The 23,669-nt window shown below is 45.6% G+C and overlaps 1 protein-coding gene across 2 annotated transcripts in view; it reads left to right on the top strand.

The window, feature by feature from the left end:
- Window positions 1–22,969, top strand: part of lmtk2 (lemur tyrosine kinase 2) — a 42,247-nt gene extending 19,278 nt beyond the window's left edge. Inside the window, exons 4-14 of one of the 2 annotated variants that reach the window (XM_064986972.1) lie at window positions 2,231–2,323; window positions 2,898–3,016; window positions 3,454–3,541; window positions 9,018–9,148; window positions 12,641–12,725; window positions 13,500–13,621; window positions 16,721–16,870; window positions 17,111–20,171; window positions 21,902–22,037; window positions 22,298–22,558; window positions 22,689–22,969. In XM_064986972.1, the coding sequence (XP_064843044.1) occupies window positions 2,231–2,323; window positions 2,898–3,016; window positions 3,454–3,541; window positions 9,018–9,148; window positions 12,641–12,725; window positions 13,500–13,621; window positions 16,721–16,870; window positions 17,111–20,171; window positions 21,902–22,037; window positions 22,298–22,558; window positions 22,689–22,717 (4,275 nt within the window). In that variant the 3' untranslated portion in view covers window positions 22,718–22,969. The remainder of the gene's footprint in view (window positions 1–2,230; window positions 2,324–2,897; window positions 3,017–3,453; window positions 3,542–9,017; window positions 9,149–12,640; window positions 12,726–13,499; window positions 13,622–16,720; window positions 16,871–17,110; window positions 20,172–21,901; window positions 22,038–22,297; window positions 22,559–22,688) is intronic. The other variant, XM_064986971.1, reaches the window with a different exon arrangement.
- The last annotated feature ends 700 nt before the right edge of the window (window positions 22,970–23,669 follow it).

The following is a 23,669-nucleotide window of genomic DNA, read 5'->3' as shown; positions in this document are numbered from 1 at the left end:
TGCCAGTCAGTCATTGCATAACAATAACAGGACTGTGCTACATTCTCAGTAGCTCCCCCTTGGGTAGTGGACAGGTGCTAGTCTCCAAACACTCCCAGATGCTGTTGTATCAGGCACACACGATGTTGTGAGAGCGACTCATTCACTTTTGGTGCATTGCATATGGCCAGGGCTTATGTCTTTGTACTTATTATGGATTTGTGACTTAATTTGATGGCTAGATGGGATCACTCCATTTAAAGGAGTGATAGAGTGATTATCATAGGGGCCCTTTGAAAAAGAAAATGTTCAGCGCGCGAAGATCAAGATTAGGTCCACAACTGATGCAAAATCATGACTGCATTATCGCACAAAGGCTGTTTCTGTCTGGGGAGTAGGTCAAATCCTTGTAATTTTATCATGTACTATTGTAAAGGATTTACTCAAACGCTTCCCACTGATTCATATGAAGACAGGATGGGGCCAAATCTGTCTGAGGTGCATATAGGCCTAGAGTTTATATTCTACTTCCTGGTCCGTAATGCATTCGGGGCTCTAAATTAACATTTTTTTTTATTGGTAGCAGTGGTCCTCTCAACTGAAAAATGTTAGGAAGCACCACATTAAATTTAGGAGCACCTGAAAATAAGATTTTCTAATTGATTGAGATACAGCCTATATTTACAGCCTAAACTGTAAAGACATTAGTTTTTTATAAAAGCTAAAATGTTGAAGAATAAGTAATTTGTGGAATATTAGTCTTTTTCTACACTGTGTAAAACCAGTACATTTAATTGTACACACTCTTTAAAAATGTCCCATTTGCGATGATGACATGCAAGAGATGTGTCATTCATTCATTGATCTTCTGAAGTAGCTATCCCTTTTCCTTTCTGTTTGGATAAACTGGTATGGCTCCCGAGTGGCGCAGCGGTCTAAGGCACTGCATCTCAGTGCAAGAGGCACCACTACAGTCCCTGGTTCGAATCCAGGCTGTATCACATCCGGCCGTGATTGGGAGTCCCATAGGGTAGTGCACAATTGGCCGAGTGTCGTTTGGGTTTGGCTGGGGTAGGCCGTCATTGTAAATAAGAATTTGTTCATAACTGACTTGCCTAGTTAAATGAGACTTAAAAAAAAGTTACCAGGTTGTTAGCTAGCTCGCCAATGAGGTGACATGACTGAACAAATTATAAATGGTTAGTGAATAGTTTTACAATGGCATGGTTTGAATGTAAAATGTGGTTCCCGCTATAGGAAGATAGAAATGTTTAGGCGGTAATATTGGTCAGATCTTTTGACCTTGTTGGGTTACAAGCAAGCAGTTTTTTGCTGTAGTAATGGTGCAACCATGACGCTGTCAAATCAGATTGTTTTCTCTAGGGCACTCGGAAACAACGGTACGGCGAAGCCTTATCGTTAGGCTACAACAGTTATTATCTGGGAGATCTTTTCCAAGTCGCACAATGCTCCCAAAATAACATCTCTGGCTGCACAAAAAATAGTTTGTCACATATGCGACCAAATGAGTTTAACTTTAGAGCTCTGAATAGTTTTGATGTTAAGTCCCCTCAACAAGGCTTGTTGACCTGATTGTGTGGGCAACCCATGCATAACGTCTGTGTTGGTTTAGGTAGCGAACTTGGCTCAGTGAGGCCACATCTGCCGGCTCTTTTTCTCATATACTGTAAGACATTTCTCAGTAGATTCAGTGGCATGTGACAAATTCTGACCCTTGGATATTTCCTTCTGTACTAGTTCCATATGGGCCCTGTGTAAGGTCAAAGGTTAGCCTCAGTTTACATGCTCAGGCTTCATATGGGAAGGAAGTAGATTAACATCTTAATGTATGAAGCTTTTGTTTAAACACTCCTGTACCTTTTTCCTGGGAATCCATAATGTGTAACACGGCTGTTGTTTTGCAATGAGTAAATACAGTTCGAACATATCCTGGCCTGAGCATCTGATCTGAATAGAATCCTGCTAATGTGTTTAGATAACTAACAGCACAACTGCTCCAGTTTTCTGTATTGATTGAACTCATGCCCTGGCTGCATCTCTTCACAGAGGAAAAACCATACAGAGGAACATTTGATATCATGCAACAGCCTATTTAAATAAAGGTTAAATAAATAAAAATAGAAAAAACAAACAGGTGCTATTGAGTCACCATGGTTTGGTCTGGGATCAGAATGCTGCGTACTACCACATACCTGCAGATCACACACACACTAACTCTGGGTTCTTTTTTTTGTTGGCCACCGCAGTGGGATCCACTGGCCCTCAGGTGGTCCGTCACAGTCTCAGCTACATCCAGGAGATTGGGAACGGCTGGTTTGGCAAGGTAAGACATTTCTCAAAATTCTGTTACCTTTCCCAAAATTCCAACCCTACTCCAGACGCTTTAGTCAGTTGTCTCCAGTATCCTGTACAGTGTGTTTGAGAGGGAGCGAGTATTTCACCCCGGGGTTGAGTTTTGGTGTACGTAATAACAAAAGGAGACAGCTGCTCACTTCGTCACAGTTGAAGCTCATCCTTAATGAATCAACATGGTAAATATGACTAGAGTAGCCCCTCAGCCTCTGGTCCTACACCACCTGGCAGTGTGTTCTATGTTGTGATTAATGCTGTCTCTCCATGGCTCCCCTGGCTTTCACCCATCCCGTAGCTACCCCCCCCCAGCCCCCCAATCCCGTAGCTTCCCCCCCCATCTCCAAGCTACACCCCCGTCATCCCCTAGCTACATCCATCCCCTAGCTACACCCACCCCCCCATCCCCTAACTACATCCCCACCATCCTTCCCTTGTTTTCAGAAAGACCTGCCTTCCTGCAGACTACCAGTGTTTTGGCTCGACCCTTAACATGCTTCCTGTGTGTTTCCTTCCCTGCACTCTAACCTGTGTGTGTGTGTGTCCAGGTCCTCCTCAGTGAGATCTACACAGACCCAGGTGGGGCCAAGGCGGTGGTCAAGGAGCTGAAGGCTAACGCAAGTGCCATGGAGCAGAATGACTTCTTGCAGCACGGAGACCCTTACAGGTGAGCTACTTGCATGTCTGCTGGGAGAGGCTGAAAAGAAGGGTCATTTTGGACATTTATTTTATTGTCATGGTAATTTCAGGGTCATTTTCAGATTTTCCGCAAAATTTTGCCAAAGGCCCAGTTTCAACAATTGGCTAAATGGAACACACCAGATTAATTTAGAAAATGCATTATAGCAAGAACCTAAATTACAGAGTAACGGATCTGTCAGTACTTGAATAAAGTAACTAAGGTATTATAATGACCGCTACGCCTGACTTCTCCTAGTGGAGCAGCACCCTCTGCCTTCTAACTTGGACACTGCAGAGTGTTCTTATTTCACTAGACTTTAGTAACAAAATTGGACTGGAAGAGATGCCAGCTGTAGTCCTTCAGTATTCACATCAGTGATAAAGACTACAGTAGATCGTCTTAACCGGTGTTTCTCTTCATAGAGTTCTGGTGCACCCTAACATCCTGCAGTGTTTGGGCCAGTGTGTGGAGGCTATCCCCTTCTTGCTGGTCTTTGAGTACTGCGAGCTGGTGAGTGTCCTCAATTGCTATCATTTATGATTGTATGAGTCAATATACAGTACCTATTATAGTTTATCAGTGAACACTTTTAAAAGTCAAAACATCAGAACATGTTTTGAATGAATCCCACAGCTGCCACCAAATGATATGTCAACATGCCAAGCATTTTTCCTAACTCATGATCAGAGTGGAAGGGAGTAATTAGACCATCCTGTCGGTCTGACTGTGGTAAGCTTCGCTTGTGGGCAGCTCAGACTCCAGTTCCAACGCCATCCAATAAGTAGACATCATTTAGTCTCCCAATCAACTGGCCTTACAAGCCCCACCCCCTTGCCGGTTTAGCCGTGCATCTTAAATTAGCTTGCCTATCCGTCTTGGGTTATTGGGGAGCTGCACTCCGTCAATGCTGTCCATCATGGCCTGATTTATCTAATGTTTTTCTTGATCTATTCTGGGCCCCTCTTGTCCCTGTGCCCAGGACCAGAGAGCTGCATAGCAGCAGGTTTCATCAGGGACCTGTCTCAGCTCACATTCCCTCCGTCCCTCCCTCAACCAGCAAACAGGCTCCATTTACCCCCCATCAGACCACTGAGCCCAGTCCCACATACTGCTGTGTTTGTGTGTTTCCTCTCCACACCGGCAATATGTTGGTCCTCATAGTGCTTTTTTTGTCAGCTTGTGCTGTGTGCGCGCGTCAGAATGTTCAGTCTTGGTAGAATATACATTACCTTGTTGTTTAGGTCCTGCCTGTCTTTAGGATTAGCTGGGAGTTTCAGAGGTATTTATTTCTATGTGTTTCCGTTCCCCCTCTTGGGGTTAGTGTTTCGGCTGAGTCTGTTTCGGGATGACAGGCTGTAAGTCAGGCATGTGAATGGTATGTTCTGATTCAGTTCGGCCAGAGCTCATTTTTCAGTGCATCTGAAAGGCTGTTACCCGCAGTGGCATCAGCCCTCGATTTAGTGTGTGTACGCGTGTGCTTGTGTGTAAGTGGGGCGTGTTTGATATAGTGTGTGTTTGATATAGTGTGTTTGTCTTGAATGTGTTTACTGTTGGGCTTCGTGTTTGTTTGCATAGATGGAGTTTTACTTTGTGTGTGTGTGTGTGTGTGTCAGACTTTGTGTGTGTGTGCACATGTGGGAGCCCTCAAGTGACCCTAACCCAGATTTAGACTCTATGAATCAGACCCTAACCCAGATCTAGACTCAATGAATCAGACCCTAACCCAGATCTAGCCTCTATAGATCAGACCCTAACCCAGATCTAGACTCTATAAATTAGACCCCAACCCAGATCTAGCCTCTATAAATTAGATCAGACCCCAACCCAGATCTAGCCTCTATAAATTAGACCCCAACCCAGATCTAGCCTCTATAAATTAGACCCCAACCCAGATCTAGCCTCTATAAATTAGACCCCAACCCAGATCTAGCCTCTATAAAGGGAGGAGGGATGCCCCCCATATCTCTGACAGAGCTCTCTCTCTCTGCCTGGTACTGTGCCTTGTGACTGACTGGCCGCTACTATAGCAGAGGCCTCTAGTTGTAGGCAGGGGCTGCTTTAATCGACATCCAGAGAACGGAGATGGGGTTTGGCTAATGACTTGATGTTATTGTGGTCGTTAAACAACTTCAGGCTGGAGAGGAGGGTGTGAGTGTACCTTGTAACTGAGCGGGTCATCTTGGCCGGAGGTATTAACTTGATGAGGTAGCTCAGCTCTGATGTCTCTGCAACAGTTTTTGCATCTGGTCTATGGAGGAGCTTTGAGGACTTCTTATTTTGTCAGGTATGGGTGGGGTGTTTTGCACCTTTTTTATTGTTAAATTATTTAGGTGTCATGATATTTGTATGGATAAATTAAATAAAAAAAACTTTGTATCAAACATTGGGGTCAAAATGATTTACACTCCTGTTTTCAATACTTTTCAATACCTCCCCTTGCTAGCATAATGGCACTGAGCATTTTTCTAAAATGTTTTATGAGTTGGAGAAGACATTGGCAGGGATCTTAGACCATTCCTCCCTACAGAATCTTTCCAGATCCTTGATATCCTTTATCCAACCACAGGTTTTTATAGTAGTTTCAAGTCTGGAGACTGAGATGGCCATTGTAAAATGTCAGTTTTGTAGCCAATTAACCATTTTCTTTGTTGATTTTTAATGTGTGTTTGGGTTATTGTGTTGCTGGAAGATCCACTTGCAGCCGAGTTTCAGCCTCCTGACAGAGGCAACCAGATTTTGGGCTGAAATATCCTGGTACTGGGTAAAGTTCATGAAGCCGTTAACCTTAACAAGGGCCCCAGTGGAAGCAAAATAACCCCATGACATCAAAGATCCACCACCATATTTTACAGTAGGTATGGGGTTCTTTTCTGCTCATACATTCTCATTTCAACACCAAACCCACCACTGGTGTGCGTGGCCAAAGTGCTCTATTTTCATGTCATCTGATCAAAGTACCAACCAATCCAAATACCAATGCTGTTTAGCAAACGTTTACATTTGTTGGATGACATGAAAAGGGAGCTCTGGGGGAGAAGTTGTGGAGGGGGTCCCCCCAGAGAATTTTTATATTGAAAGATTGAGAAGCTCTGTTCTGGGGACTTTTTACTCCAAAGTGAATGAAAAATAAAATAATGCTCACGCCGTCTAAAATATAATGAGCCTAATAACATACTGGTAAAATGATTTGTTTAACATTTTTATTTATTTATTTTTATACATATTGGACCATTGTGAATATAGCCTATGCATGGTCCATATTTGTATTTATTTATTTTTATACATATTGGAACATTGTGAATATAGCCTATGCATGGTCCATATTTTTAGGAATGCTATTAGCAATAAGCATCATCACCTGTAGGCCAGCTGAAAACAGCGTAGTGGCTATAAATAGTCTGAATCTTGTGTTCGCTTATCTGCATTTATCCTATTGATCTAATCATTAGTTAGATCCCAAATGTGATCTTTTAATTAGTTAGTATCCTATTGATGAATTTGATGTTCCAAAAACGTGCATAAACACAGCGAACATTATGTAGGCCTGCCTACCTGTTAGGGTAACTTGAGGTCATACGCCCCCTGCCTGCACTTCTTACAGAAACTACGCCATGTCACCATTTACCCCCCCCCCCAACACTATCCCTGGTGGCCACTAGTCTTGCTCAGCAAAAAATGTAATCGGTCTCATCACAATTTTGAGTCACTCCAAAAAAAGATATTCTGGTGGGGCTGTGTTTTACCCCAAGTTTCCTTACCATTGACCTGTGTTACATTCTGCCCCACACTCCCCTATGCACTCACAGTGAATTGTGGCGTGCTAATGTTCTTAACCATGCCACTGCTAAAACTCTGGGTTTACAATGATGTAGTTTACACACATTTTGAAGATGAGAAAAAAGTAGGAATGGAAAGCTCTTTTAAACAAATGCCATTAAAATTGCTGTTGCATTAAGAATTGGCTGCTTGTTCCTTCCTATAACACTGTCAACTTGAATGCACCTTGAGAGGAACATTTATCTTGCAAAAAACACACAACAACAACCAGACTAGGTAAATATATCAAATATTCTACTGTGGGGCTGTCTGGATTTTCTAGTCATTAGTCATTGTATTTGCAGAGGAAAAGTAAATGTGGACTGTTATAGCATCTTCAAAGTGCACCTTGGCAGAAAGATGCTACATATTTTTAGTTTAGCGGCAATGACTTTGCAGTGCCACAGCTAAATGGTTGCAGTGAACACTGCCTACTGTAAATTATGATGGTGAACGTTAATGTTTTGGGGACATTTTTCTTCCACTGTTCCTGGGGGCCCTTGTTAATGTCAACACTCAACAGCATCATGAACTTTACCCAGTACCAGGATATATTTGTCAAAAACCTGGTTGCCTCTGCCAGGAGGCTGAAACTTGGCCGCAAGTGGATCTTCCAGCAAGACAATAACAGGAGTTATGGTGGTTCCGTCAGTAGTCTGGTCTAAGCTGCTTGTAATCAGTCAGGGCACAGAGAGCTCTGAGTAAACACGGCTGATCCATTACCTTGACAGTTTTACAGAAAGCTGCCTGTATATTGTATGACCCCGCAGAGTGGCTGTGTTTTCACTACCACATTCCACAGGAGTTCTCTTAGCTCCGGGTGACACAGCAGTCACCTTCTCCAGAGCTCCCCCACCGTGGTGGACCTGATCCCCATACATACCTGGGCCTGCAGCCCTTTTCACTGACTGGCTGTGTATAGAAGGACCTTATTGGAGTAGATCCTATCCTTGTCAAGGACCCAATTGATCTGACTGACTTTGTATAAGGGACCGATCAGAATGGATCCTGGTGAAGGACCGCCTGGGGGCTAGAAGGATATCATGTGGTGTTCCACAGGGCTCCATATTGGGGCCTCTACTGTTCCTCGTATTTGTAGGATAAATGACAATGTAGCAGAGGGTGTGTGTAGCTAAAGTCCTTTGAAATGATACATTATAATGCCCCCTTCAGTGAAATTCCATCCTGGATTAGTGGCGCAGCGTCAAAATAAGGGTGTGGCTTTGTCTATTGTGGTCTTTGCTCAATGTTCTTTCCGTCGTTTGTTTTTCACAACACTTTTTTATTTTAATGGTAAGAGTCTTACCAATGTGTTGTGAAGGATTTGTCCTTTAAAAGGAGGCTGCACTATGTTGAGAGATGTAGGTGAGAATGCAAGCCTTTCATGGCAGTTCTCAGAGCTTCGAGTTGCCTGCAGGTTGTGAACCACAGCCACTGTTGACACAATAGTACGAGGCAAGCCCCTATTACCTCAGGAGGAGCCTTGTCAGTGAATCCATCAACTCACTCATTATCCCAATGTTACTGATCTAAACTGACAGATGAATGCCTTGCACTCATGCCACCTCGGCCTAATCCACATAGTGACGGTTTGTACCACTACAATCAGAGGTCTCTGGTGGGTTGGTGGTTTGTTACATTCTGGCATCAGCCTCAGCTGCCCTCCCCAACATCTGAGGGGTGGGAATTTAATTTTGCCACCCTCAAACTATTTCCCCAGACTGTGGGACTCGTTGTTCTCACACACCCCTGGCCTGCCCCGTTCACCTCCTCTCCCAAACGGAGCTTTTGACCGTGTGCCCAGAAACGTGACCTGGCCATTCGGCAAGAGTCGATCCATCCCACTGGCTGGATTTTGTATTTTAAAATTGCCGTGACACAGCATATAGACCTAGGTGTATTAAACAGCTGGGCCCTTATTTGGTTCTACTCCCCCATCAGCAGTAAAACCCTGCTGGGCTGGAGAGAGCTATGCAGTTGGATGGAGTCTACTGCCCCTGTGTGGATGACTGCTTACAATGCACCTTCAGATATTCACTCATAAGACAGGAGCTTCAAGTTGTGATGTTTCTGTGTGCCATTTTATATTAAAATAAGGACTAAGCAAATGCTGTTTTTGGCATTAAAACTAGTACACAGGTGTTATCCTGTGCATGTGTCTCCATTTCAGGGGGACCTCCGGAGCTACCTGTCTCAGCAGGATTGGATGTTCCGAAATGCTGAGCTGCTGCAGCTGCAGAAGATGGCCTGTGAAATCGCTGCTGGCGTCACCCACCTCCACAAACACAACTTCCTGCACAGGTAGCACTTCTGCTCTGGCTCCGTTTCCACCAGTCAGTCACAACTAGACACGGCTTTAGCTAAGGGCACAGCCTTCAGATGTCAAACGACAGTCGTGTTTCAAGGAATTAAGAATTCAAACATTTTAAGTAATCTTCCAACTTAAAAATGTTGAGTTACGATATTATCAGACAAGTGATATTAATGTGTCTGTCTCTATCAAATGAAATATGTGGTTTTGGCCTCCCTCATGGCAACTTTCTCTTATGGATACGTCCTCCTACTCCCAAGCCAACACTGAGCCAATCCTAAACAGGGACACTGGGCCTGTCCAAAAAGGAGAGTGCTGCATGGGCCTGTTTGGTTTAACGTTTTACCCGGCAGAGCAGGACATGTAGGCTCCGCTCAGCGCATCCACATGCTCAGAATAAACCCAAAGGGCTCCAATTACCCAGCTCCCACGCATTGCCACAGTGTCAACTATCAGCCTGTCAGAGGGATATGATGATTCTGCTGTTTGTGTGTAAATGGATAGCCTCATGTTGGCCATTTATTATCCTGTGTTACAACTCAAAAGGAGCCCAAGTACGAGATTCCACCGTTAACAGGGTCGTAATGACAGTCGTAATAAAAAATAGTGCACCGCTTTTCTTTTGGTTGGGTTGCAAAGTTGATTTACTACCAAGGTGTGATGCCCCGCCCACAAAGTACCCGACACGGGGCAGTGGCTAGCACGGTGCCACAAAGGCTTCTGGGACGGTGGCAGTGGTGTGAACTGAAACTATAGCCAAGGCTTAGGGTCTGTGGTCTGAGCCCAGCATGTTATTGTGATGGGGTGGCCACAGCAATAAGACAGCGAGCTGTCATGGCGGTCCAGGAGAACCACTCTGACTGACATTACATAACAACCCTGGGGATAAATAGCATATGGGGCAGTAGAGGAGAGGGAACTGTGTTCCCCAGTTTTTCGACCAGTGTGACAACCATAGCATCCAGCACATATTTGAATTAATTTGGTAATTTTACGCAAATGATAGTTTCACTTGACTTGAAAAAAATGAGCAAAATCAGTTGATCTCCTTTTTTGTTGTTGTAAGGTCTTTGTTTTTAACTTGCTAGGTCTCTGAACTATATGGATTTTCTGTCAGAGGTTAAGAATCTGCTGATGTGTCTGCACCAAACTGCCCCCATGCCATTTGCCTTGTAGGGATACGACTTTGAATCTGATTCTCTCTCCCTGATCTTCCAGTAGTACTGTAATGCACTGTGTTCGCCAACAGCAGGGAACATCCAGGACAGAAGAGGTTTAAAATATCTCTCAATTTATCTTGCCGATGTTTCAGTGGGCCTGACAGTAGCTCTCGGGGTGTACGAGCACAGACCACTAGTGTCAGCGATGTCCACGGATAGACTGGGTAAAAGAGACGCGCTTGGAACGCGTTGGTGGTGAAATGGGCCAAGGGGAAACCAGAGCCTCTCCCTCCATGAGGGTCCCAGTCTGAATGAGATACCATCTGTCCACTCAGACAGCCCTGTCCCCCATTATCGCCCTCCCCTGTCCACCCCGCCTCACTGCCACTCTGCCCACATGTGAGTGTTCTTCCCTGGGAACAATATCCTGGTGCTGTATGAGTGAGTGGGGATTTTGTTACTAGGGGCGGAACAGAAGCAACTGGATGAGGTTTCTTCTAGTGATACAAGCGATAAGTCCAAATGTGTTTGGGTCTAAAGCCACTGAAGAGCCCAGTCTTTGTCTGGCGCTGCCCTGACCTGGGTCTGTGGTGGTTGGATTTAGAGTCAGGTTGAAGGGGTCCTTAATCACCTGAGACATGGCATTTAATCATATTAGGGTGAGGAAAATGTAATTATTCAAAATTTGTCACTGGGATATGTCATCCTGTCATAGGCCTGTACAGTGTATTTAAGGCATGAAAATATACTGTAGACCGTTTATTAGGTACACCACCCCAAAAATACTGGCCGTGGCTTGGTATATAAAGCAGGCAGACCGGCATCAAGGCATTCAGTTTCTGTTCAATTAAATGTTAGAATAGGTGAAACTAGTGACCTAAGTGACTTTGAGCATGGTAAGATTGTCGGTGCCAGCCGTGTCGGTTTCAGTACCTCAGAAACAGCTGGCCTCCTGGGCTTTTCATGCACGACAGTGTCTACGGTTTACGAGAAAGGTGTGACCAAAACAACCATGCAGTCCTGTGGGTGAAACAGCTAGTTGATGAGAGGGGTCGAAGGAGAATGGCAAGAGTTGTGCAAAGCTAACAGGCGGGCCACAAACCGGCAAATAACGGCGCAGTACAACAGTGATGTGCAGAGCGGCATCTTGGAACGTACCACTCGTCAGTTCTTGTCATGGATGGGCTATTGCAGCAGATGACCACACCGAGTTCCACTCCTATCAGCTAAAAACAAGAAGAGTCTTGTAAACACTAAACCACCAAGACTGGACAATTTGAGGAATGGAAAAACATTGCCTGGTCTGACGAATCGTGGATTTGGCATAAGCAGCATGGGTCCATGGCCCCAGCCTGGCACAGGCTGGTGGTGTAATGGTGTGGGAATGTTTTCCTGACAAACATTAGGTCCCTGAATACCAATTGAGCAACATTTGAATACCACAGTGTATCTCAACATTGTTGCTGACCAGGTACATCCCTTCATGGCTACAGGGAGGTCCGACCCGGTACTCGATGGGTGTACCGAATAAACTGGCAAACTGTATATTCCACCCTTTCAATTATTTATTTCCATTGCATGATCGCATGAGATCAGCACAGAGCCAATCTAAATGTGTCCTGCAGCAGCACAGAGTTCCATCTTCTTCCCAAATGATTGATGAACAAGATAAGGTTCAGAGTATTGTTTTCTCTTCAGAGACTACAGTTGTGTGAACTGCAGTGTTTATCTGAAACCGCTTACTTGGGTTTGGCCGATATATGATGACATTGATGATATATTGTGATGCGCAAGACTATATTTAATTTGAACTTTACAAATCTAAACTGTGCAGTTTAATCAGTTAGTCTGTGCAATATGTTGAAAAGAAAGTCTAAATGAATTAAGTCTTTCTTCGCCACACAAATATTATTTAATGAGAATGCGACTAATATTGTAAATAAGCACAAATTGCACAGTCGAGTGATTTTAGTCATTAACGACACAAAACGATTATCAGATATTGCGATATTTGGTGTTGCGTGTCGTAGAAGAGTTCTCCCCAAGTATCGCCCAACCCTAGTTCAGAGGGAACAAATGAGAGCTATTTGTTGGATGTAGTGCTGGTTAGACTCAACCGGACCTGTGGGTTGGCACCAGAACAACTGGACCAACTGCCTATTATTTGCGGCCCTGTGATTCATTCACCGTTCTATGACCACAACACACCAGATTGAACTCAACCGTTCTATGACCACACCAGACCATATTGAACACACAATAAACTCTGTAAATCCTCATGTTTTTGAATCTTCTTTAATCGGTTTCCCTCTCCTTTCTCAGTGACTTAGCCCTGAGGAACTGCTATCTGACTGCAGACCTGACGGTCAAAGTGGGAGACTATGGCATCGGCCCCTACAGATACAAGGTACCAGGGAACTTTCCATCCTGTTTTCCTTCAAATGGAATCAGGGGGATTTTGTTTTACTTTCAGGTGACAGAAGGAAGTGGCATCTGTATGTGTGCTGTTACAATAGTTTCAGTTTAGGTTCATTAACCTATAAGCCTTTTCACAATACTGAGCCCAGCAGAACAGAGAGCTTACACATCCACCAAAGTTTCAAAGGATGTCAAAGCCAGTACTGTACAGTAGTATAAGGCCTAGTCCGTGTAGTCAACACAATAGTGTAAAAGTGGTTTATTAAGGGGAGGATAAGTGCTTTCCAGTAGGTAGGGGGTTTATATACAGCCTTTGAGCCCAGTCTGGCAGAACTCTGTTTTACCAAAGTGTAACTCCCTACTGCGTTTGTCCCTGGCCTGACTGTCGATAAGGCTAGCTCCGCCCGCTGCATTCCTCAAATAATGTTGAGCTCTCCATTTAGCACGGTCAACAAGTGTGGCCAGAGGTGTTTTGGCTGTATTTATGAGCTTAAGTACTTACTAGGAACTCTGAAAACAACTCAAAGCATAGTAATGTGGGTTAGAACTGAAGGAAAGGCTACCAAACATCCAAATGCTTCTTCGAAAGAAGCCCTGGCAAAACACATCACTGAATTGAATGGGGGGAAAAAGGTGAATGTGAGCCTACTGGTTGTTTGTAGAACTATTCTGAGATAGACATCCTATTAAATTACACTTACGTGTTCTGCATGTAATTACATGGATGCCCCATGCTTGACTCTGTCCCTCTCTCATGTCACAGGAGGATTACATCATCACAGAGGACGACGAGTCAGCGCCCCTGCGCTGGATGGCCCCGGAGCTGGTGGGGGAGCGCCATGGGGGCGTGATCACTCTGGACCAGACCAAGCCTGGCAATGTGTGGTAGGTACCTCCACCTGGTCACTGTGCAATTTACAGGCGGTAGGTGACACCTTCAATGGGGAGGACAGGTTCATAGTAATGGCTGGAACAGAATACATTTAATGGCCTCAAACACATGGTGTCTGTGTAGTTGATTCCATTCCAGACATCATTATGAGCCATCCTCCCCTCAGCAGCCTCCTGGGCATTGTGCTTCACTGTGTTGAATAAAATAAACTCATTAACACAGTGAGTCAACCTGTGTCCTGTTGCTGAGCAGTAGGTCAGGGTCTCCTTTGAAGATGATAGACTATCTCTGATTCTTCTGTCCAGATACACTCTCAGAGAGAGGCTAAATCTTAGCAGGCACTCAGTCTAGCTGACTTCTAAAGGGAAGAAGACGCTGACCCTGCACTCCCACTCGGCAGCACAGCAACACTGGAACCTATCCCTCCTGGCCCCTCCCTTATGACCTCATGGCTCCGTGCCAGTCTGTGTCACAGCTGTAAATCACAACGTTGCATAAGGAGGCTCTCGTTGCAGCACCACATATACCCCTAAATAAGGATATGTTTAGTTCTCAGAATATGGGTCATTCCACCAATAGAGTGCATTTTGGGTAGTGTAGGTTAAGTGTACATATTAAGCCCATCAACATCTAAGTTTAGACATTTCTAACATGTACTGCCCTAATCTTCGTAGAAAAAGGAGATACAATGAAATATACATTCCTCATTATGTTTGGACTGGGCTTAATGGCTACTAATGTACCATTATAAGCCCACCTCTTAAATTATCAATTTTAATTCATTTCCAAATATTAAAAACTGACATTTGTTATGTAAAATTATTATATTAATCCCCCCTAAAGTTATTAAAATAAACTGATCATTACTATTCATCGGGAGGGTGTCCAGTCGTATCATTGTTCTTGCCAACCACCCGTACACAGCTGATTCAACTAATAAACTAATCATAGAGTTGAATCAGGAGTTAACTCTGTTAGAACAAAAACCTGCACACACACTGGTCCTCTGTGGATAGGAATCCATGCACAAAGACCATAACACACGCAATGGTTTATCTGAAAACTGATTCACATTTCCTGTACTGCTATTCTTGTTAATTAGTTCAACTTGTTTTCCTGAAGACTGTTTCAAATCTACCTCTCTACTGTTGTATTACAAAGGGACAGCTGGTGGACCAAAACACGGAATCACCTGGATGAATGAAGGTCAACAATATGCCCCCAAAAGTCATCATCTTGTCCCTCTTATGTTGGCCTTTTTGTCCACTACTTGTAGGCCTGATTTCCCTCAACCGTGATCTTATTCTTCTCTCTCTGCATCAATGACTACCTGTCCACTCCAAATGTCTTGGAGAGAATACAGAGGTTTAATTGTTTCTAATCTTGATAAAGGCACCATGGCTAGATGCTGTAATCTGAACAAAAACCATATGTTAATTGAATATTAAGAATGTAAGCTCACTATCCCCCTGTGTTTCAATGCAAACCGGCTTAATATGAACCAGTGATTTATGATGAAACAATAGTAACATCTACTCTTAATATATCTGGAAACCAATGGTTTGGGTTATAAATATACAATATTATGCAAAGTTAGTATTGATCATATTGAACAATATGTAATTATTTCCATTGTATAGAGGGAGTGATTTTTCTGCCACTGTACTCATTAAGCCCACCTGAGAGAGAAAATGCATCTGTAATATTTATTTAACAGGAAAATAGGACAAAATACATTTAAAAATGGAAGCTGTGAATGCCTGGTCTATTATAGAGGTTAAACAAAAACATTATAGTAACTGACAAATGAAGTAGCAGGGTGGACTGTTTGATCTTTAATTGACCATAAATCCCCTTGTGACCGGGGGGATGGAAGCTTGTGTGCAACACGGAGTGGGAATTGAATGCAAACTTCACAAAAATATTGAAATTGTCTAGCCTATGGGTGACAGGGTTGACCGTTGTTTTCCACCACAAAACACCAGATAATGGCCAAAAAGAGTAGCACCAGCTCACCTGCTTTTACGCTATGATTTGACTATTTGTTTAGAAAAATTATTTTCAAAGGAATAGTTTCACATATTAAAATGAGAGTTCAGTTCACATAACAGGGTTCACCTTAAAATGAATGACAAACGTAAATGAATCACGTGAAATAAATGTTAATCCTCAGAAAACAAGTAACTAGGGCTTTAAAATGGTGTAAACTTGGACATTTTTGAATAGACGCAAAAGGAACTCTAGTCGTGGATTGATCCATGCACTGACTATACAAAACATTAAGATCACCTGCTCTTTCCATGAGACTGACCAGGTGAAAGATATGATCCCTTATTGATCACCTGTTAAGTCCACTTCAATCAGTGTAGATGAAGGGAAGACAGGTTAAATAAGGATTTCTACGTCTTGAGACAAATTAGACATTGTGTGTGCCATTCAGAGGGTGAATGGGCAGGGCAAAAGATTTAAGTGCCTTTGAACAGGGTATGGTAGTAGGTGACAGGCACACTGGTTTGTTTCACGAACTGCAATGCTGCTGGGTTTTTCACACACAACAGTTTCCTGTGTGTATCAAGAATGGTCTAGAGGCGAAAGAAACGCACACCTGGCTAGCGGAGTGGAACACCAAAAACACAAAGGAGAGCCGCACACTCTCGGAGCTCAGATGTAAAAATGTCATGTCCAACTTTGACAGACAAGCGGTAGAATCAGGGTATAATGAATGGTCTACCACCCAAAGGACATGCAGCCAACATGGGCCAGCATTACTGTGGAACGCTTTTGATAACTTGTCGAATCCATGCCCCGACAAATTGAGGCTGTTATGAGTATAAAACGTGGGGGGCAACTCGGTGTAATCTTTCACTTCGAGGAATATTTGTGTTTTGGGACCTGTTTTTGATTATTTTTATCAAGAACATTATTAATTGGGATGTATTACGCTGCAATATGAAAATAGCCCCCCCCCCATCATCTCATTGAGCATTTAATCACAGACCCATGTTGCCACCATGCACATGGGTACAGTAGGTTGTGAGTTGTAATTATCCCTCCACCAGTCATAAGTGTTTCTCTGATCCCTGTGTTTGCAGGGCCTTGGGGGTGACTCTGTGGGAGCTGTTTGAGAATGCAGCCCAGCCCTACCCTCACCTGTCTGACCGTGAGGTCCTGAACCACGTCATCAGGGAACAGCAGATCAAACTGTTGAAACCACAGCTGGAGCTGCCCTACTCTGACAGATGGTCAGTCCTGCTCTCTCCAACCATACTACACATGACACCAACTGAGTCTAGCTGGACTACAAGTTATTTATGGAGCGTCTCCTGAATTGTTACAAAACTTAAATACTTGACCATAAAGAGAAGTGTATGAATTGCATACTTGACATTGAAACGATATGTTCTGCTATGAAGTCAAACTGTAATTAAAAAGCCTCGGCTCATGCCATAAAGGGTAATACCTCAACTCTCTCCCCTGTGCAGGTATGAGGTGCTCCAGTTCTGCTGGCTGACTCCAGACAAGCGGGCCACGGCCGAGGAGATCCACCGGCTGCTCACCTACCTGCGTATGCAGGGCCAGAAGGATGTGGAGGGCGACTTCCAGCAGCGCTGGGACTCTCTCAAGCCCAACCCTATCACACGCCAGACCACCGTCAGCCACTCCTCCTACCCCATTCTGGAGCAGTTCGCAGATGACGCCCTGCGGGCCGAGGTGGACGAGGTGCTCACCGTCACTGAGACCAGCCGTGGCCTGAGCTTCGAGTACGTGTGGGAAGCAGCCAAGCACGACCATTACGACAGCAGCAGTGGCCATGGACGCTCGGCCATGGACACCACGCTCAACTATCACAGCATGTTCTTCCCCGTGCCCAGCGAGGACATTCAGGCCCACTTTCCAGACCCCGCAGCCCCCAGGACGGGGGGCTCCGACAGCAGGAACACCCATTCGGCAATCCCCGGGATCCTTCCCGTGTTTGACGCTCACAAACCAGCCAATGGAAATGAGTACTACATCCAGTTGGAGGAGCAGGGGGAGAGCACCGTGGAGGAGAACAGGGGTCCGGAGGTAGACACACTTTCAGACAGGCAGAAATTTGTCACCCTCCAAGACGTCCGCTTGGATGAGTCCAGCACCGATGCAGACTTCTTCCACCACAGCATAGACTCTAAGGACTCGTACCTCCAGGACAGCCACATCTGGTCGTCCAGTGAGCATGACAGCCCCTTCCACACCAACATCTTCAGCGAAGGAGACTCCAGACAGGATTCCCATTCCTGGAACAGGGGCTTCATGGAGCTTCCAGAACTCAACGGAAATGGTTTCCAGAGAGGGGAGTCTGTAGAGGGGCAGGCCCAGGGAACAGAAAAGTGCTTTCGGAATTCTTTTTTAGGGGAGCGCCATTCAGAGTTCATCCTCCAGGACTCTTTAGAGGAGGCAGAGGGGGAGGGAACCCCGGATGTGATGAGGCTACTGAACACTGAGAAACTAGCGGACAACTTCATGTTCCTCAAAGAGAAGAGCCTGATGAAGGAGGGCTCTGGTTTATCAGGGAAAAGTAGTGGGAGTCAACAACTGGACCTCCTCCAACCTGGTCTGACCCACATCCCCGAGCACAGTTTCAGAATGAACTCTTGGGATGATGATGATGAGACCATAGATGGCATAAACGTAGCAGAGATCCCCATAAAACCTGTGGAGAGCAACATGTCCCCAGCAGAGGAGGAACTTTTTGACTTTATGAGTCCCAGTTTTGTGGATTTCCTGCAACCTCTAGCAGACCCTAAAACACGGGTGCCTTCAAATACACTGGTAACAGAGGACATCTGTAGCAACCAGCTGCCAATTAGAGAACTGCGGCAGCAGTCCTCTAATATGATGGACTCTGCTTTTGACTCTACCTCTGAGAGGGCTGAGGACCCTGTTATTAGTTCAGCAAATATCCACCAGTCTCCCACACTCCTCTCTGAAAGTGCCACTACAGACCCCCTGTGCATGGATGCCAAAAACCCCAGCCTTGAAGACCGCCTCAGAGCCTCAGAGGATGACTGTGTTGAATCCATAGGAATCAAAGAGCCAACAGACGACCCACTAAGCTCTCCCCCAGTCTATGTCAGTGAGATTGCTGTTGACAATGGCCTGACCAGTGAAGGCTTTACCAGTGATGATCTGCTGAGCGACCTGGTTGAAGATGATACAGAGGCCGAAATGGACACCGTCCTCTCTGAGCATGAACATGACAACGAGCACGACAGGTCCTCTCTGCTGGTCTCTGGTCCTTCCATGGACCAGATCAGCCAGGACAGCCTACTGGAGGACAGTGTTTCCACCACTCTGCCCACTGTGGAGAACTCAGCCGAGACACCAGACTCCCTGGACAACAGCCACATGCTGGAGGAGTCTGTCGAAGAGCTAAACACCCCGGCAGCCCCTCACAAGCTCCAGCCCCCATACAAAACAGCCGACAGCGGCTACGAGACAGAGAACCTGGAGTCTCCAGAGTGGAACTCTCAGCCCATCATCAAAGACCACTTCTCAGAGGAAAACTGTCTGAGTTTGGCCGAGGAAGACGAGGAGCCAGCAGCGGCTACCATGCTGGTTCCCCCTGAAATCATCGTCTCGGAGGTGGAGACTCAGGACGGTGAGGACCAGCAGGCAGAGTCCATCGCCCCTGGCGAGGAATCTTTCATGGGGGGCAACTACAGAGACTCTGCTTACTTCTCTGACAACGAGTCCGAGCCCGAGAAGAAGTTAGAAGAAGTCATCTCGCCAACTGTGGACATCAGTGGCCGTGTTTCTGGAGGTCCATCTGTTCTTCCTGAAGTCACAGAGGAGGAGCATGTAGAGTCTTCTGCTGGGTCACAGTCTCCCATTGCTCGAGAAGCTCTGGTTGATATCGGAGTGGAGAAGACCGAGCCTCAGCCCCTGGAAGGGACCAGTCTCCCTGTGCTGATCCTCACCACAGAGGAGGACTGGGAGAAGACTTCACCTGTGTCCATTGACGGCAGTGTGGACGAAACCGGGACACTGGAGTTCTTCCCTGACTTCAGGACTCACAGTCACTCAGAGTCCAGCGGAACTTCCACCGAGGACCTGGAAAAGCCTCCATTGCCTGCTGTTGCTACCCCAGCAAAACCTTTTCCTGAGAACATACCGGTACACGCTAAGCTAACCAGGACCTACGCCAGCGAGATCACCCCCAAGTTGAAGGAGCCCGACATGGAGGGGAGGTACCTGGGCAGGCGGGACGGCTCTGATCGGCAGGAGGACGGAGGGGAGGCAGACGAAGAGGACGATAACAGCGACGACTCAGATGATGACATGCGGGCGTACCGGCTGCACAGCTCCAGCGAGGACAGCGAGGACGACACGGTGCACCCGGTTCCCATTATAGTCTCAGATGACAGTAGAGTGCGGAACCTCAAGAGCCTGCTGAAGGTCACCCCCAGTGCCAAACCCTCCATGCCATCAGGGGGCAGTGATTCAGACAGTGCCAGTAGAGCTGTGTCGTTCTTCGACGATGTCACTGTTTTCCTTTTCGACCAGGTAGAGTACCCACTTGTCACCTTTTGCATGCACACAGACATTGTTTCACTTGTATCTAACATTTACAGTGGGGAGAACAAGTATTTGATACACTGCCGATTTTGCAGTTTTCCTACTTAGGTCTGTAATTTTTATCATAGGTACACTTCAACTGTGAGAGACGGAATCTAAAACAAAAATCAAGAAAATCACATTGTATGATTTTTAAGCGATTAATTAGCATTTTATTGCATGACATAAGTATTTGATCACCTACCAACCAGTAAGAATTTCATCTCACAGACCTGTTAGTTTTTCTTTAAGAAGCCCTCCTGTTCTCCACTCATTACCTCTTAACTGCACCTGTTTGAACTCGTTACCTGTATAAAAGACACCTGTCCACACACTCAAACAGACTCTAACCTCTCCACAATGGCCAAGACCAGAGATCTGTGTAAGGACATCAGGGCTAAAATTGTAGACCTGCACAAGGCAGGGATGGGCTACATGACAATAGGCAAGCAGCTTGGTGAGAAGGCAACAAGTGTTGGTGCAATTATTAGAAAATGGAAGAAGTTCAAGATGACGGTCAATCACCCTCGGTCTGGGGCTCCATGCAAGATCTCACCTCGTGGGGCATCAATGATCATGAGAAAGGTGAGGGATCAGCACGGCAGGACCTGGTCAATGACCTGAAGAGAGCTGGGACCACAGTCTCAAATAAAACCATTAGTAACACACTACGCCGTCATGGATTAAAATCCTGCAGCGCACGCAAAGTCCCGCTGCTCAAGCCAGCGCATGTCCAGGCCCGTCTGAAGTTTGCCAATGACCATCTGGATGATCCAGAGGAGGAATGGGAGAAAGTCATGTGGTCTGATGAGACAAAAATATAGCTTTTTAAACTCCACTCGCCGTGTTTGGAGGAATAAGGATGAGTACAACCCCAAGAACACCATCCCAACCATGAAGCATGGAGGTGGAAACATCATTCTTTGGGGAGGCTTTTCTGCAAAGGGGACAGGATGACTGCACCGTATTGAGGGGAGGATGGATGGGGCCATGTATCGCGAGATCTTGGCCAACAACCTCTTCCTGCAGTAAGAGCATTGAAGATGGGTTATGGCTGCATCTTCCAGCATGACAACGACCCAAAACACACAGCCAGGGCAACTAAGGAGTGGCTCCGTAAGAAGCATCTCAAGGTCCTGGAGGGCCCTAGCCAGTCTCCAGACCTGAACCCAATAGAAAATCTTTGGAGGGAGCTGAAAGTCCCTATTGCCCAGCGACAGCCCCAAAACCTGAAGGATCTGGAGGAGGTCTGTATGGAGGAGTGGGCCAAAATCCCTGCTGCAGTGTGTGCAAACTTGGTCAAGAACTACAGGAAACGTATGATCTCTGTAATTGCAAACAAAGGTTGCTGTACCAAATATTAAGTTCTGCTTTTCTGATGTATCAAATACTTAAGTAATTAATTTGCATTTTATTGCATGACATAAAAATCATACAATGTAATTTTCTGGACTTTTTTCTGCAATATTGGCAGTATATCAAATACTTGTTCTCCCCACTCTACATCAAAACAACAAGGATACAAATATTATGGCTATGCATTAGAAATGGTTTGAATGTCATGTGATATTGAAGTTTTTTTTTTGTACCATTCACAGGTTCTCTGTGCAATCTGACCTCGTCTAAATGTTATGAGACTGTACTCTAACCATTGCACTTATTTGTCTCCCCATCTGTAGGAGACCCCCACCAAGGAGCTGGGAGACCATTCGTCAGGTTCCAACAGCCAGGTGTCAGAGTTCAGCAGCCCTGTGCCCACGGCCAGCTACCTGAATAGGTTCACCAACTCCACAGAGAGCTCCACAGATGAAGAAGGTAAGTCATCACGATACAGCCAACGTCCATCAGCATTATCAAGGAAGAACCTATAGGGCTCCATGAAACCTACCTGACAATGTAATACAAATCCAGATGTTTATAGTTTGAACATTTGCTAAAAACAATGATACATTTTGGTAATTTAGGGGGGGGGCGCGACGACTCTTTTGGCTCATGAGTACCTCCAGTGGCAAATGTTCCATATTGCCTCTTAATTGTACCAAATCAAGGTTATAAACAGGTCTCTCTCCCCTCAGGCGGTGGGTTTGAATGGGATGACGACTTCTCGTCCCCGGAGCCCTCGGTGTTCCTCTCCAAGGCAGCTTCGGACCTGGCCGTGTCTAAGACAGTGTCCCCTTCGTCTACAGCCTCGCACTACTTTTCCCCTCCCCCTCCCGGGGGCTGCACCCCGGAGCCCAGCTGGAGCAGCTCCAACTACTCCCGCTTCTCCATCTCCCCGGCCAGCATCGCCAGCTTCTCCCTTACACACCTCACTGACTCAGACACCGAACAAGGAGGCAAGTAGGAGTGCACCAACACAAACAAACTACAGAAAGACAGGCATGTGCTTTATCTACCTCGTACATAGTAAGTGAATAGGATCTGTGATCTACCCTCTAACTCTGTATTTATGCCCCCCTCCCTCAGGAAGCAGTGAAGAAGGAGATAAAGACTAAGGTGCATGTGGAAGGGACCGTTTCCCCCCACAACGTCAGGTGAATGTAGGAGAGCTCAACATGCAGGCTAAAGACGGACGGATGATGACACTGTTATGAAGGCCGTGGATGCTTCTCTTCTCAGGCAGAACTACCCCCCGCCCCAAGAGGTGGCCATGAAGAGAACTTGAAACAGACTGAGCCAGAGGCTCCAACAGCCAACAACGCCCTCAACAAAATCCCCTTCCTTCCACCAAAAGCCTCTTGGCCTTGTTCTCTCTCTCTCCCCCCCCCCCCCTTATCAGTGCAATGCAGCAGGAAGAACAGACAAAACTGACCTAACTTTGTTTGCTTTGAGACTTGTCGAGCGCATTCCAAGTGTTTGGTTAATGTCCTCTCCTGAGGGGATTCTGTGTCACCCCAAAAATACTTTTATTTTGAAGCCCTGATTGAACCACAGGCCCTGTGTCTGCAATCAAATAGGAATAATGAGCTCTTTGGATCAGGCGAACTAAAACAGCAAGGCCCTTGGGCGTAACACTGCTCATTAGCACCTTTGCTACATTGTACGATTATTACAGGAGTTGCCTTTTGGAAACGTTTGTCAGGTCTACTCATCAAGTGGAGATGATCAAGATGAAGAGGTATATTAGGAATTTAAGGAACCAAGTTTTGGTGATTGACTCATTCACCGTCCATGAGCCCCTGCTTGGTTGCTATAGGAACAGTCAGTGTTCTCGTGAGAACCTTAGAGTTATGGAACAGGAGGTCTGACAGCATTAGTTCATTCAGTTAAAACCATCAGTAGAAGAATTGGATAAGGGAACATTGTCACGGTTTGAATTAACAGTATGGGACTTCAAGGTTTGATTGGTGAAGAAATGGGTCTTATCGTAGTGCCTATTTCATACTGATTACGCTGTATACAAAAATATCCTCACTCCAGGAATCACATGATTAAGAAGGCAATACA

The sequence above is a fragment of the Oncorhynchus masou genome, chromosome 14, assembly GCF_036934945.1.
Source record: "Oncorhynchus masou masou isolate Uvic2021 chromosome 14, UVic_Omas_1.1, whole genome shotgun sequence".
In the NCBI taxonomy this organism is placed as follows: domain Eukaryota; kingdom Metazoa; phylum Chordata; class Actinopteri; order Salmoniformes; family Salmonidae; genus Oncorhynchus; species Oncorhynchus masou.
Note: the sequence above shows the minus strand (reverse complement) of the source record. Positions and strands in the feature narration are given on the sequence as shown.